The sequence below is a fragment of the Dysidea avara genome, chromosome 6, assembly GCF_963678975.1.
Source record: "Dysidea avara chromosome 6, odDysAvar1.4, whole genome shotgun sequence".
In the NCBI taxonomy this organism is placed as follows: Eukaryota; Metazoa; Porifera; class Demospongiae; order Dictyoceratida; family Dysideidae; genus Dysidea; species Dysidea avara.
In genome coordinates, this window is record NC_089277.1 from 4,820,570 (window position 1) to 4,836,838 (window position 16,269).

A 16,269-nucleotide genomic window follows, 5' to 3' on the forward strand; every position below is an offset into this window, starting at 1 on the left:
ACACTGAAAGGCCCAGACCTGAGAACAGGTGGATTGTGAGAAACATCAAAATTAATGCACAAATTTCCTGGAGCTGCTGACAGCATCACTAGCAATTCAGGAATTTTCCAAAGAGAAACCCCTGATAAATATACTGGTAAGGACAGACAACGTATCCACCAGAGCATGCATAAATCATCTTGAGGTGGGGTGGGGGGCACACTCGAGGCTCATGAATTCACTAGCTACTCAGATATGGAAATGGTACATAAAACCACAGATTTGTCTCACTACAGAACACCTCCCAGGCAAGTAACAGACATGGAATTAAGAGCAGTTAGGGTCTGCTGTTCAATCGTTAGTAGTGACAGGTGATGTGTACAAAGGGCAGGGATGTAACCAACACAAGCTGATGACTTGAGCTTACTAGGAATTCCTTGTTGAAGACCAATAATTGCAATGGTATATCCCCAGCATGATCAAGTTTCACAAGATTGCCTGCACCTGGGACAGGCTTGCTGGCTTGGTCAGTGTAGCACACATGCGGCCCAGAACATCTAAGGGTATCAGAGACCTGTTATTGCCTCAAACTTCCATTGGTTCAACACCAATAGAAATCAGCCTCCATTCAAGAATGGCCAAACTAGTTAGCAGGTAAAGGTCTCATTCGTTTATGGAATTAATCAGACAAATCACTCCATCATCTAAGAATGGCGTGGTAGAATGAGCTTGAAACATGGGTGTGTCAATTCCAGGCATGATTTAACCATTATGCTAGAAGTTACTGGACCATATTTACCAATGAAGGACCAACACAGACATAAGTCCACTTTAAATCTTGGAAAAAAAGAAAACAACTTGATGGTGTGATTGTTGTAATTGCTTTGATAGACAATTTTGTGCTCACTTTGGTACATAGGATATGATCTACTGATAAGATCTAGATCAGCTCCTCTGCAAGAACAAGATAGTGCCATTAGTCTTAATTGTCAAACTTTGGAGTGGAAAGGAGCTGGAAGTACCCTCATTCCTAAACAATAACAATACTTGGTCCACATTCCAAATGAACTAATAATGATTTTGGTCTCTGATTGAATACTCCTTCTAGCATTTGTGTCATCAAGGGATGTTTGCCAACCTCTGCTCTACCCATTTCCTCATGTACTAAAAAAGTGACGACTTATAAGAATTCAATGATCTATATTCATATCCTTACTTAAATAAATCTGCCAAGAAATTCAAAATATTGACTAAAGAGTGCTTAATGGTATCTCTACCATGCTCCGTACACCAGCTACATATCCCACCATTAATTTTGAAGAGTGACTCATAGGTAGACTTAATCCTGTCCCTCCATGCTGATTCCAGTAAAGTTGAAGTGCCTTCTGAAAACCCTTCTGTTCCGCAGTGCTGCCAGACATTGACCAGACAACCAACCATGGAAATTCTAATGGCATAATGAATTCCTCCAGAGTTGTAGATATCGCTGTGCCATCCTGTCTAGGGATCAGTAGTGGGAATCCACTCGATAATTGGAGGATACCAGGGTTATGTCTTCCACAAAGGGGCCACTAGCACTACTCTTGCTTGGTCAGTTTGGATCTTTGCCAGTGTAGCTAACAGGAGACATAATGGGGGGTTTGCATATCCTCTAGCTGGCTCCAACACTGAGTGAAGTCATTTGTTGCCTCTGCTGCTGGGTTCAGCCTTCAGCTGTAATACTGAGGTAATTAGTGAGCCAAGCGGGAAGCGAGTAAGTTTATCTCCATTGGTTCACTACATCATGAATTAGAGTAAACTATATAGCCTGGATAGATCATCAATGACTTGGTAAGGATTGACAGATTAAGAACTCATTCTTGATTCAGGCTGCTCCAGCAACCAGGGCAGCAATGCCTGTGGAGGATATTATGAAAGCAGCTGACTGGTCTGGCAAAGGAGTATTTAGAAGTTTTATGTCATTCAGTGGAGTTTGGAACCCCTGTGTTGGCGGCCAAGGCTTCAAAGTTACATGTTGATATAGAAACTGAGTCTTTCAAAGTATAATTTTCAAACGTCGCAGGTTGCATGCTATTTGTAATTCTTTTATTTTATTTATTAAGGCTTTACAGCACAAGTACTGAAGGTCTGTAGGACACCTGGTCCTACAGCCTGTTTAAAGCTTACAAAAAGATGGAGAAAGGAAAAAAACTCCATGACTGGACCTGGGCAGCCTCGAACCTGCAGCCATCTGATTAATGCTTGAACGCTTATAGAAGTCTGCCAGGCAGTCAGGATGTTTTTGGATTATATGAGGAAAGTGAGGTTGTAATATCAAATTTTCCCTCCCACCCTGTACCCTTGTGCATATTTTTGGTTTTCAGAAAAACCAAAAAATGGTGTAGCTAGTTGTATGTATAGACTAGTGCACGTGTTGATGATGTAATGTGTATGGTGTACTTCTATTTTTATTATTCAAACTTGCTGTCAATAATTGAAAAATGGCAATTATATGCTAATATTTTAACCCATATAATTATGAATAGTGGTAAACCATCAGTATTAAGTAACTCTGATAGATACAGTATGTTTACGAACTTGCATGTACATACATGCCTTTCAGTAAATTAAAAGGTGTGTATTTTGATGATAACGTGATCATATATTTGTATTCAAATTATAGCTATTGGTGATATGGACCTCATCAGTTTAGTAGTTGTATTGATGTGCAGTGTATCATATTCAGGTGAGAAAAGCATAAATTTATATTTGCATAATTAATTTCTATTTTAAACAGTGACAGATTTTGAAAAAGGTGACTCGTCTCTGCAGCATGGCTATTATGAACTATAGCTAGCCAGCTTAACCTAGCAAGCTAGAACTTTTTAGAACAGTATGTGATAGCAGCTTATCTCTCTTCAGCATTGTTTTACAGTTTTGTCTTATCTGTAAGGCTTTTACAAAAGGATTTTTAAGGTCATCACCTACTTTAGCCTTGCTGGTTTATTGCTAATTATATGAACTAAAGTAGGAATTGAATTTACACTTCAAGTGACAATCCCCTTCACTTTAACCATACAAGCTTGTCAAATTTTTCCTTGCACCTGTAACTATAATGTATATTTCCTTGTGTGATAAACTGGTTTTTATTGTATTTGAGTTATATCAGCCGAAAGGTGGTAACTAAGGCTCATTCCAAAGCTCCTGGTCCCATGAAACCATTTGAGTCACATAGGCAGTGAAAAGGGGGGCTAGGGGTGGAATCCTCCCTTCAGTCTGCTGAGGGGGGCTAGCTCCCCCTCAGATCTCGCTGAAATATTATACTTCTTGGAGTTGGGCTGAAAACTGTGAAAAGGATTGATATAGTCTACTCTAATTGAACTCTCAAATACCCTAATAGAGCAGTCAAAGCTCTTCATAAAGAAAACATGTTCCTAAAATTAGTCTTAAAATGAAAAAAATAGTTACAGCAGGAATTGTAACCACTGACCTCTTACTTGAGAGCTGGTATTTACCACTGTACCAGGTGTCTAAAGACTGGTTATAAATGTTTCATGTTTATTCAACAGCTTTTATTCTAAAAACTTTGCCAAAAAAGTTTTTTACTGTATAGACTGTTTTAATATGTTTGACTAAAAAGTTGATGTTTTAGTTGAAAACTTTTGAAACATCATGAAAACTAAAAAGACTACAGTTTCTAGGGGGCTGTGCCCCCAGACCTCCTGCTGCTAGAGATTACATCAGCCCCCTCACATCAACTACTTCCTCTTTTTACCCCCTGACATCACTACCAAAGTATGGAAGGACATTAGGGCAGGTTCATAAACTGGATGATTTAAAATCATCCTGTTGATCATGCTATTAATCATGTAGCACAGTATAGTAATAAGAGCCCCATAAGCACTGCAAAGGTTCATTTGTCCCTTGTTGTGCATGCTTGTGGGATGAAAAATCGGTCTAACACTTCTTTGATGATAACTAACCATATATTTTAAGTGTACATCAGCCTAAAAAATAATTATGTGCTCAGAGCGACTTTGTTGACTCAAAATGCTATTAATAAGTTTTTTGAATGTTTAAATAATTGGTGGATACCCTCAGTCAAGTATAACTTGACTATGGTTGATATTACAGACCTAATTTCTTTACTGTTTAATGTCATTCAGGCCTGCAAAGCACCTTTTTGCTCATCATAGCAGCTACAATGTATGCATCATGGACTGACATACCTTTGTCATCATTTGTGTCTTTGTGTCTATCATATTGAGAGAAACTTTGGTGAATTTGGTGATTTGCTACAATTTTGCCAAAGTTTAACCAACCAATTACTTGTAGCACCTGAGATAAACTTCTTTATGGCTAAAGATTGAGCTAGAATTTGCCAAGTCTATTTCTCGTAATAAAATTTAGCTATGTGGCTATTCATTCAAGTTTCCCTCTATACGGTATTTTTCCACTAGCGCATGAGTATTGATTCATGCATGGGTAGCACATCTTGTGTTAAATTGGAATTGCTTCACTGAGTGGATTAATCGCACTTCTTATACTCTTCGTAACTCTGTGTAATGGAAGCTGAAAACATATGAAATAGCCACATCAATTGATAGTCAATAGGCAATTAATTTTAATAATGCCATACTTTCCTTTGATGTAGCTGGTATGAGTGGGCTCACCAGTCATAAGTTATGCTACAGTAAGTATATAAACTAACAAGAATAAGAGAAATTATAAACTTTAGTATGGATAATGGAGTGAAACAAGAGGTTGCCTACATTTCCAGTGGACATTTATTCAATCCCAACCTCATTTGTGCATGAGTGTACCCATTATGACTGAAGTAGGAATTAAATATGCACTAGTATAGCTGCAGGTAAAAATGACCTTTGTTTATTAATACCTTGTATTCCTATGTTCCCTTCTTAAATTTTAGAATTCCTAACCTTTCCGCTATAATAGTAGTAGTAGTAGCTATTGGAATGGAAGTGACACCAAAGTCTTGGCCCTGCTTCTAAATTCTAATATAATTCTGGAACTACAGTATAAAGTAAAATTAATAGATAAGTGCTAGCTAACAAAGTATCTATAACACATTTAAATCATACCTTGTATCCATGTGTTAGTAGTACGACATTTGGTTGTTAAATATTCACTGTTATGGTTTTCATTCAATAGCTGGACTGACTTGTATAGATGTTGTTGATATTGTTCAGCAAACTCCTGATAGTCAGCTCATTGCTAATAGAACAGTAATTGTTCCACGTCTCAACTTTACTTGTAATGGTAGGATAACCAACATCAGGGTTAGGATAGATAATCCTACTGAGATACCTAATTATGATAACACTGGGACTAATTTTCCTTATATACAAGTATGGAGACAGTCACCAACTTCACAACTCAACTATAGTTTAGTTAATAAAGTTCAGATACAATCAGATCACCTCAATACTCAGTTAACCTACCTAGAAGCTATCATTCCACTTACTGGCAATAACAGAATACAATTTCTATCTGGAGATGTTATAGGATTTTATAATCCACCTGATTCTGGTTATGTCACTAGAGATATACAAACACCTGGATATGTGATGTATGTATTCATCGGATCTAATGCTTCATCATTTAATCTTAGTACTGGCATCATGTCTGATGGACGACAACCATTGATCCAGTTCACACTTGGTGAGTATGCATGGTGACAGTCATTTTGCTGACTATTATGTACCATATATACATAATTATGTAGATATTCATATATTGTATGCGTTTGTACGGTACCTAAATTAAACACCTTTTTAATTTACTCAAATATCAGCCATCTGTTCTTAAATGTTTTGCTTGTTTAGATATTCTGTGTAATAACCTCACAACACCATTCAATGGAGAGATAACATCATGTACTTCTGGTAGAATTGGAATGGGTTATGAGAGAGACACTTGTAGTTTCACATGTAACACTGGTTATGAGCTAATTGGTAGTGACACTAGGACCTGTCAAAGTAATGGGAGCTGGAATGGTAGTGATGTTGTGTGTAGAAGAGGTATGTTAACACATCTTTATTAGTTCTTAACCTATGGTATGAGTAATACTATGCTATTCTTTGATATTATCTCATTGTGGTATAGGAATATAACAAATCACGAATTATACAATGCTGAAGAGTCTAGCAAACTTTTTTAAGTTTAGAAATTTAACAACTGCAAATGTAAAATGCTTTTGTATAGCCTTAGCTGTATGTCTCCAATTTGCAACACAAAGAATGATACCATCACACCCTCACTATATCATCTGATGACAGTACAGCTGAACATGACAGCTATAGGACAAACTTTTTTGTAGTGTTTTAGAGTATATATAAAGCTAAAACATTAACTGAAGCGTGCAGCTGATTCCTGGAGGGATAGTGAGACATTTGCTATAGTTCTAATTAAAGCTTAGCCATATCTATGAGTGGATGTGACAACTCCATGAAAGGTGTATAAGTAAAGGAGTGGTTAGGCCCAGCAGCGATGATGTCTTTTGTACAGTTGGTTGCTGGGACCAACATCCAGAATCATGTAGTCTTGTTGGTAGCAAGATAAACATAGTTGTTAATACATGATATATAAGTGGTACATATGTTGATGTTGTATTTAATTAAATAAGCAAACCAAGACCATGGTTTGGCTTGCATGAGTGGTGCCTGATTTCAGTATACTGATGCTGGAAACAAGATCTTTTGCCTGTGCCAATATGGTCCCCAGGTATGTACTGCTACAACTGTTGCAAATAGTTGCTTCCGCATTATGGCAATGTGCACTTGTGCTTGACCAACGCCCTTGGAGCCATTTGCCACACCGGTATGCACCCCATCCACTAGTACCTGGTATGCGCCTGTGTGTAGTTGTATTGGAGTTCAATGTTCTTCTAATATTGGTTTATTTACTAGTCAGTATGGCAGGAAATCAAGCCACTATCATAGTCTATATAAGCATCTAGTCCTGGGATGGAGATGTTTCACTTTGGTACTTAAGTATATATCACCTTCTTAAGAAACTTCTGCTAGCAGGAACCACACACACCTTGCATGCAAATAAAAGTTTTCCTATCAATGAGAGGAGTTCTCTCTTGGTACATTTCCTGGGAATTCTATCAGGCAGCGATCACTAAGTCTGTGTCAAATATGCCAACGTAATAAAAAGCATAATAGGCTGGAGTGCTGTGCCAGCATAGTGCTAGCATATCAGGTGGATATTTCAAACCATGGAACTCATTTCCATGAAAATAGAACGATACTCCCTAATAGAGCAGTCAATGGAAACTGTAATAGAGTACTAATGTGTTGTCCATTGCCTTGTAGCAGCTGGCTAGAAGCCATCAGCCAATACATCATGATGTATGCTAATGAAGTAACAATAGGCTATTAATTGCACACACTTTTTAAAATACCATAAGTAAACAACATTTGCCATAAGTAAGTAAGTAAATAAGTAAATAAGTAAGTAAGTAAGTAAGTAAGTAAGTAAGTAAGTAAGTAAGTAAGTAATGCCATGAGTAAGTAAGTTAAGAACATGCAGCCTTCACCCATAGCTGATCCTCAAGGCCATGGCACCTCTTACCTACAACCCCTTAGATAGAGCAGTCACTTTGTAGTGAAACACTAGTCAGTATAGTCATTATTTCTATGCACATATGTGCTTTGGACCAATGTCCTTGGAACCATGTGCATGTGCACCCCATCCATGGGTATCTGAGGCATCCATGTATAGTTGTAGCTTAGGACCTAGAAACCAATGCTCTTCTAATACCAGGCTTTTTCCTGGACGTTGTGGTATGAAATCAAGCCACCATCACATATCCATACAGACATCTAGGGTGATTGTAGTCCTGTGATGGAAATGTTTTAAGTCTGTCATTCTTTTAAAAAAATTCTGCCATCAGGAAGCACTTTGTATGCAAATAAATTTTTCTATCAGCAAGAGGTGTTCTCTCTTGGTGTGTGATCTCAGTTCTAGTAGTAGTGCCTACTTTAGTCTCGATCGTTATGCTTGCTTCCATAGTAAGGGTATTCAGATGTATGTATGCCTAAGCAAGTAAGAGGGCCATAACCTTGGATGGCTTAATACAGGTACGTAGGTATTGTACATCTCCATGCCATAGTTATGTTGAAAAATCCAGTGCAGTGAAAGACAATTAAACAGATAGTGTGCTTGTCATAGACCAAATGGCAAACATGTATCAAATAGAACTGTCGTTTCCAACATATTCTTAGTAAGTTCCAATACACTGGTATTAAATGAAAAGCATATTTCAGGTCAATTTTGTTTGAGTAGCATTCACTGTCCTGATTTATTAACCTGTGCCAAAAACAGTCCAGCTGTAAAAAAAGGCGAGGCCAAGAATGCACAAGTACATGTTCATGGGGTAACCAAAAGACATGATATCAAAATCTGGCCAAGAAAACATTTACAGTATAGGCACTTTTGTGCATTCATTTTCTATATGCTTCACATTATCACATCCAGCTAGTTGTACATGTGTGCTTGCAATATAAATAATACTACTGAGATGATAAAAGATGATTACACTGCATTGTTACCAAAATTAATGTAGCTAAAAATTTACAATTAGTTTCTACTTCGCCATCTTTTTGCACTGTATATTAAAATAAAAAGATGGCCAAGCAGAAACCAATTGGATGTTGGCCTGTGTCAAATATGTGAGCATAATAAAAGCATAATAGGCTGGAGTGCTATACCAACGTAATGCTAGCATATTACGTGGATATTTCAAACTACTCCTTTGTGTTAGTAGTATGATATTTGCTTTTTAATTGGTCGTTCATTGTTATGGTTTTCATTCAATAGCTGGACTGACTTGTATAGATGTTGTTGATAATGTTCAGCAAACTCCTGATAGTCAGACCATTGCTAATAGAACAGTAATTGTTCCACGTCTCAACTTTACTTGTAACGGTAGGATAACCAACATCAGGGTTAGGATAGATAGTGCTACTGAGATACCTAATTATGATAACACTGGGACTAATTTTCCTTATATACAAGTATGGAGACAGTCACCAACTTCACAACTCAACTATAGTTTAGTTAATAAAGTTCAGATACAATCAGATCACCTCAATACTCAGTTAACCTACCTAGAAGCTATCATTCCACTTACTGGCAATAACAGAATACAATTTCTATCTGGAGATGTTATAGGATTTTATAATCCACCTGATTCTGGTTATGTCATTAGAGATATACAAACACCTGGATATGTGTTCTATGTATTCATTGGATCTAATGCTTCATCATTTAATCTTAGTACTGGCATCATGTCTGATGGACGACAACCATTGATCCAGTTCACACTTGGTGAGTATGCATGGTGACAGTCATTTTGTTGACTATTATGTACCATATATACATAATTATGTAGATATTCATATATTGTATGCGTTTGTACGGTACCTAAATTAAATACCTTTTTAATTTACTCAAATATCAGCCATCTGTTCTTAAATGTTTTGCTTGTTTAGATATTCTGTGTAATAACCTCACAACACCATTCAATGGAGAGATAACATCATGTACTTCTGGTAGTATTGGAATGGGTTATGAGAGAGACACTTGTAGTTTCACATGTAACACTGGTTATGAGCTAATTGGTAGTGACACTAGGACCTGTCAAAGTAATGGGAGCTGGAATGGTAGTGATGTTGTGTGTAGAAGAGGTATGTTAACACATCTTTATTAGTTCTTAACCTATGGTATGAGTAATACTATGCTATTCTTTGATATTATCTCATTGTGGTATAGGAATATAACAAATCACGAATTATACAATGCTGAAGAGTCTAGCAAACTTTTTAAGTTTAGAAATTTAACAACTGCAAATGTAAAATGCTTTTGTATAGCCTTAGCTGTATGCCTCCAATTTGCAACACAAAGAATGATACCATCACACCCTCACTATATCATCTGATGACAGTACAGCTGAACATGACAGCTATAGGACAAACTTTTTTGTAGTGTTTTAGAGTATATATAAAGCTAAAACATTGACTGAAGCATGCAGCTGATTCCTGGAGGGATAGTGAGACATTTGCTATAGTTCTAATTAAAGCTTAGCCATATCTATGAGTGGATGTGACAACTCCATGAAAGGTGTATAAGTAAAGGAGTGGCTAGGCCCAGCAGCGATGATGTCTTTTGTACAGTTGGTTGCTGGGACCAACATCCAGAATCATGTAGTCTTGTTGGTAGCAAGATAAACATAGTTGTTAATACATGATATATAAGTGGTACATATGTTGATGTTGTATTTAATTAAATAAGCAAACCAAGACCATGGTTTGGCTTGCATGAGTGGTGCCTGATTTCAGTATACTGATGCTGGAAACAAGATCTTTTGCCTGTGCCAATATGGTCCCCAGGTATGTACTGCTACAACTGTTGCAAATAGTTGCTTCCGCATTATGGCAATGTGCACTTGTGCTTGACCAACGCCCTTGGAGCCATTTGCCACACCAGTATGCACCCTATCCACTAGTACCTGGTATGCACCTGTGTGTAGTTGTATTGGAGTTCAATGTTCTTCTAATATTGGTTTATTTACTAGTCAGTATGGCAGGAAATCAAGCCACAATCATAGTCTATATAAGCATCTAGTCCTGGGATGGAGATGTTTCACTTTGGTACTTAAGTATATATCACCTTCTTAAGAAACTTCTGCTAGCAGGAACCACACACACCTTGCATGCAAATAAAAGTTTTCCTATCAATGAGAGGAGTTCTCTCTTGGTACATTTCCTGGGAATTCTATCAGGCAGCGATCACTAAGTCTGTGTCAAATATGCCAACGTAATAAAAAGCATAATAGGCTGGAGTGCTGTGCCAGCATAGTGCTAGCATATCAGGTGGATATTTCAAACCATGGAACTCATTTCCATGAAAATAGAACGATACTCCCTAATAGAGCAGTCAATGGAAACTGTAATAGAGTACTAATGTGTTGTCCATTGCCTTGTGGCAGCTGGCTAGAAGCCATCAGCCAATACATCATGATGTATGCTAATGAAGTAACAATAGGCTATTAATTGCACACACTTTTTAAAATACCATAAGTAAACAACATTTGCCATAAGTAAGTAAGTAAGTAAGTAAGTAAGTAAGTAAGTAAGTAAGTAAGTAAGTAAGTAAGTAAGTAAGTAATGCCATGAGTAAGTAAGTTAAGAACATGCAGCCTTCACCCATAGCTGATCCTCAAGGCCATGACACCTCTTACCTATAACCCCTTAGATAGAGCAGTCACTCTGTAGTGAAACACTAGTCAGTATAGTCATTATTTCTATGCACATATGTGCTTTGGACCAATGTCCTTGGAACCATGTGCATGTGCACCCCATCCATGGGTATCTGAGGCATCCATGTATAGTTGTAGCTTAGGACCTAGAAACCAATGCTCTTCTAATACCAGGCTTTTTCCTGGACGTTGTGGTATGAAATCAAGCCACCATCACATATCCATACAGACATCTAGGGTGATTGTAGTCCTGTGATGGAAATGTTTTAAGTCTGTCATTCTTTTAAAAAAAATTCTGCCATCAGGAAGCACTTTGTATGCAAATAAATTTTTCTATCAGCAAGAGGTGTTCTCTCTTGGTGTGTGATCTCAGTTCTAGTAGTAGTGCCTACTTTAGTCTCGATCGTTATGCTTGCTTCCATAGTAAGGGTATTCAGATGTATGTATGCCTAAGCAAGTAAGAGGGCCATAACCTTGGACGGCTTAATACAGGTACGTAGGTATTGTACATCTCCATGCCATAGTTATGTTGAAAAATCCAGTGCAGTGAAAGACAATTAAACAGATAGTGTGCTTGTCATAGACCAAATGGCAAACATGTATCAAATAGAACTGTCGTTTCCAACATATTCTTAGTAAGTTCCAATACACTGGTATTAAATGAAAAGCATATTTCAGGTCAATTTTGTTTGAGTAGCATTCACTGTCCTGATTTATTAACCTGTGCCAAAAACAGTCCAGCTGTAAAAAAAGGCGAGGCCAAGAATGCACAAGTACATGTTCATGGGGTAACCAAAAGACATGATATCAAAATCTGGCCAAGAAAACATTTACAGTATAGGCACTTTTGTGCATTCATTTTCTATATGCTTCACATTATCACATCCAGCTAGTTGTACATGTGTGCTTGCAATATAAACAATACTACTGAGATGATAAAAGATGATTACACTGCATTGTTACCAAAATTAATGTAGCTAAAAATTTACAATTAGTTTCTACTTCACCATCTTTTTGCACTGTATATTAAAATAAAAAGATGGCCAAGCAGAAATCAATTGGATGTTGGCCTGTGTCAAATATGTGAGCATAATAAAAGCATAATAGGCTGGAGTGCTATACCAACGTAATGCTAGCATATTACGTGGATATTTCAAACTACTCCTTTGTGTTAGTAGTATGATATTTGCTTTTTAATTGGTCGTTCATTGTTATGGTTTTCATTCAATAGCTGGACTGACTTGTATAGATGTTGTTGATAATGTTCAGCAAACTCCTGATAGTCAGACCATTGCTAATAGAACAGTAATTGTTCCACGTCTCAACTTTACTTGTAACGGTAGGATAACCAACATCAGGGTTAGGATAGATAGTGCTACTGAGATACCTAATTATGATAACACTGGGACTAATTTTCCTTATATACAAGTATGGAGACAGTCACCAACTTCACAACTCAACTATAGTTTAGTTAATAAAGTTCAGATACAATCAGATCACCTCAATACTCAGTTAACCTACCTAGAAGCTATCATTCCACTTACTGGCAATAACAGAATACAATTTCTATCTGGAGATGTTATAGGATTTTATAATCCACCTGATTCTGGTTATGTCATTAGAGATATACAAACACCTGGATATGTGTTCTATGTATTCATTGGATCTAATGCTTCATCATTTAATCTTAGTACTGGCATCATGTCTGATGGACGACAACCATTGATCCAGTTCACACTTGGTGAGTATGCATGGTGACAGTCTTTTTGTTGACTATTATGTACCATATATACATAATTATGTAGATATTCATATATTGTATGCGTTTGTACGGTACCTAAATTAAACACCTTTTTAATTTACTCAAATATCAGCCATCTGTTCTTAAATGTTTTGCTTGTTTAGATATTCTGTGTAATAACCTCACAACACCATTCAATGGAGAGATAACATCATGTACTTCTGGTAGTATTGGAATGGGTTATGAGAGAGACACTTGTAGTTTCACATGTAACACTGGTTATGAGCTAATTGGTAGTGACACTAGGACCTGTCAAAGTAATGGGAGCTGGAATGGTAGTGATGATGTGTGTAGAAGAGGTATGTTAACACATCTTTATTAGGTCGTACCAAATTATATGCATATGTTATATAGTTCCCTGTCTTTTGCTTACTGACCCTAGTAATGGTACAATAAATTGTTCACTGGGAGATGATGGAGTTACTTCCTATGAAGACACTTGTAGTTTCACATGTAACACTGGCTATGAGTTAGCTGGAAGTCCTCAGAGAACATGTCAGTCTGATGGTAGCTGGAGTGGATCACCAGTGTCCTGTACCATCATGGAGTGTCCCTCATCATCACTACCAATGAACAGCATGTTGGCTGAGTCTTGTAGTAGGTCATATCAGTCCATGTGTGATCTGCAGTGTGAAGAAGGCTTTGATGGTAGTGGAGAGCCATCATATTTGTGTGATGTATTGAGTGATGGATCATCAGTAATGTGGATGACAAGTGGAGGAGGATGGAGTTGTGAAAGGAGTAGGTTACTGTGTTGTCTTTGGTGTTGTGTATTCTTTTAAAATAACTTGTGATATGTAGCACATGAGGGGTCATAAGAGAGATTTGTACTGTGCATAGTTATATAGTACAAGTTTCACTGGTTATGAGCTAACTGGCAGTGACACAGTATTTGATGTAATGTATGTGCCTTTTTATAGTTTTGTAGGAATTTATATTGTATAGTTTGTAAATCACAGTACTGTAGTTTAGAAGTAGTAATTTGAAACCTCTACAAGTTTAGCAATGTAATTAAATTAGTTAAAGCTTACTAGCTTAGTACACAATACCAGATTTATTATTCCAGAGATTATGTCTGCATAATGACCTCATTCTTGCACTCAGTCTCACTGAGTGCAGGAATGAGGTGACTGTAAGTACAGCTAGCATTACATTATGGATTATAAGCTATACTCATAATTATGGTATGCATATAGATGTATGGTACGTACCGTACACATATGGTTGTACTGTATGATTTTAATGGCTTGTGCCATATACGTGAGTAGCAATAGAAAGGTATGAAAATGGCTGAATTAGTAAATGAAGGAAGCCCCATGAACAACTGATAGCTATATCTCAGCTCCCATTTGTAGGTTATTCTGCTAAAAGTTGTTTGTCCATGCACATAAGAAGCCTGTCACTATGTTCGTCGCTTACTGAACGGAATGATCACTTGTAACAATGGTTATGAGCCTACTGGTAGTGATACTAGGAAATGTCAGAGGAATAGGAGTTGAAGTGGTAGTGAGATAATGAAGTGGAGATAAATGCATCTAGCTAATGTGACTGCATCCTTAAACATGTATATTTTTTAAATCTCATTAAGCTAAGTATAATTATTATGTAATTACCACTTTCACACCTCAGTTCAAAGGAGTCTCCAGGGCTACATTAGCAATGTAGCCCAGTTGGCAACTTGCCTGGGATACATCTGAATGTATCCCAGGCTACTACTGAGCAGGAATTATATAATATTAAGACCAAAATTGTTTGTGGGGATCACATGCACATGATTAGTATGTATGACTTGGATTTGGCCATGAAAACCACTCAGACAGAAAGTTTTTTGTTACCCTCACTGTCCCTTGAGTTGAAAACATTGGGCTAAAGTGAAACACTAGTGCTATAGCAAGAATTTCCACATGTTTTCAAATAATGGGCCATACCCACATTACTGATAATATGAAATTACCACTCTACATGAAATAATGACTTTGCAAGCAAGTTTACCTATCTGGCTTTAGTAAACTCCATAATTGTGATTCATTAGCACTGATTAAAATGCATAACCAAAACCTATTGAAAGGTACGTTCTAGATGTCTTATATAGTCCATAACAGTTTCAGAGTGATTCTGTACTGCATGGCAAAAATCAAGAGCTGCTAGTGTCTGATTCCCAGGGTCTAGTCATGTATGTAGAGCTTTTATAGCTTCCTTATAAGTGCCACGGTCCTGTTTATTCAACAATTTTCACTCCTGGAGAGTCCTGTTTCTCAAATACACTGCCAGTTGCATTAGAGTCTCCTCTTCAGGCCAACCATTCCGTACAGCTGCTCTCTCCAAAGTAGGGAGCCAGTCATCAAATCTTTTTTCAGGGTCCTCAGCTGTGAAGGGATCAATTGGTGAAGCCTTTCCTTGTCACTGAACTGGTTGTGTAGTGTAAGCTGGACCAGAGGGTACTAATGGAGGACATGAACATGTGATTGGTGCAATGTTGGTACCAGTAGTTTGAGTCATTGACTCAGATGTGTTCAAAGGTGCTGACCCTACCCCTGTTACTCCACTTGTCACCAGTCTGTGTTGGCTATAGTCTGGTGGTGAGAGCCTTGTTGCACCACCTAAACTCAGCAATGTAGGTACTGAATGTGTTAGAGTTACACTTGTTGTTTGTACAACATTCAACAATGGACTTTATCCACAATGATGTCACGAGCACAAGATGGCCACGTCATTCAGGGTACTAATGCACAGGCACCTATGGAGAAATTGCTTTGATCAATCATATTTTAGCCAGGGAAGGAGATGTTGAGCTCTAAGCAACAGGTATGGGTACAAGAAAACATAATAAATGATTAGTATTGCGTGGTGGAAAATGTTCGAGATAACGCTTGTTTGCAATGGTTTTTGTTACGTTATACCCATACCTGTTGGCTACTAGTTGGTATCTTTCTTCACAAGTGAAATATGATAGAATTTCTTCATAGGAGCCTGTACATTAGTACCCCAAATAACGTGGCCATCTTGTGCTTGTGACGTCATTGTGGATAAAGTCCATAACTCACCTACATTAGGTAAGGCTTCACTGACTCTTGAAATTCTGTAGAGAAGTCGAGTTGTACTTGGTTTATTGGAAATTCAGAAGATTGCCCATATGTGTTTTGAGATTTGCTTAGCAGCAGACTTCTCAGACTCTGTAACTCCTCGTCTTTAGCCAACATAGCTTGATCAAACTCATTTAACT

General features: G+C 37.5%; 1 protein-coding gene across 2 annotated transcripts in view; it reads left to right on the top strand.

The window, feature by feature from the left end:
• Positions 1 to 16,269, top strand: part of LOC136257623 (uncharacterized) — a 148,400-nt gene that overhangs the window by 14,855 nt on the left and 117,276 nt on the right. The window contains exons 2-7 of one of the 2 annotated variants that reach the window (XM_066050872.1): positions 2,642 to 2,704; positions 5,131 to 5,640; positions 5,805 to 5,999; positions 8,806 to 9,315; positions 9,480 to 9,674; positions 12,477 to 12,986. In XM_066050872.1, coding sequence (XP_065906944.1) covers positions 2,653 to 2,704; positions 5,131 to 5,640; positions 5,805 to 5,999; positions 8,806 to 9,315; positions 9,480 to 9,674; positions 12,477 to 12,986 — 1,972 coding nt within the window. In that variant the 5' untranslated portion in view covers positions 2,642 to 2,652. Of the gene's footprint in view, positions 1 to 2,641; positions 2,705 to 5,130; positions 5,641 to 5,804; positions 6,000 to 8,805; positions 9,316 to 9,479; positions 9,675 to 12,476; positions 12,987 to 16,269 lie in introns of those variants that run through there. The other variant, XM_066050873.1, reaches the window with a different exon arrangement.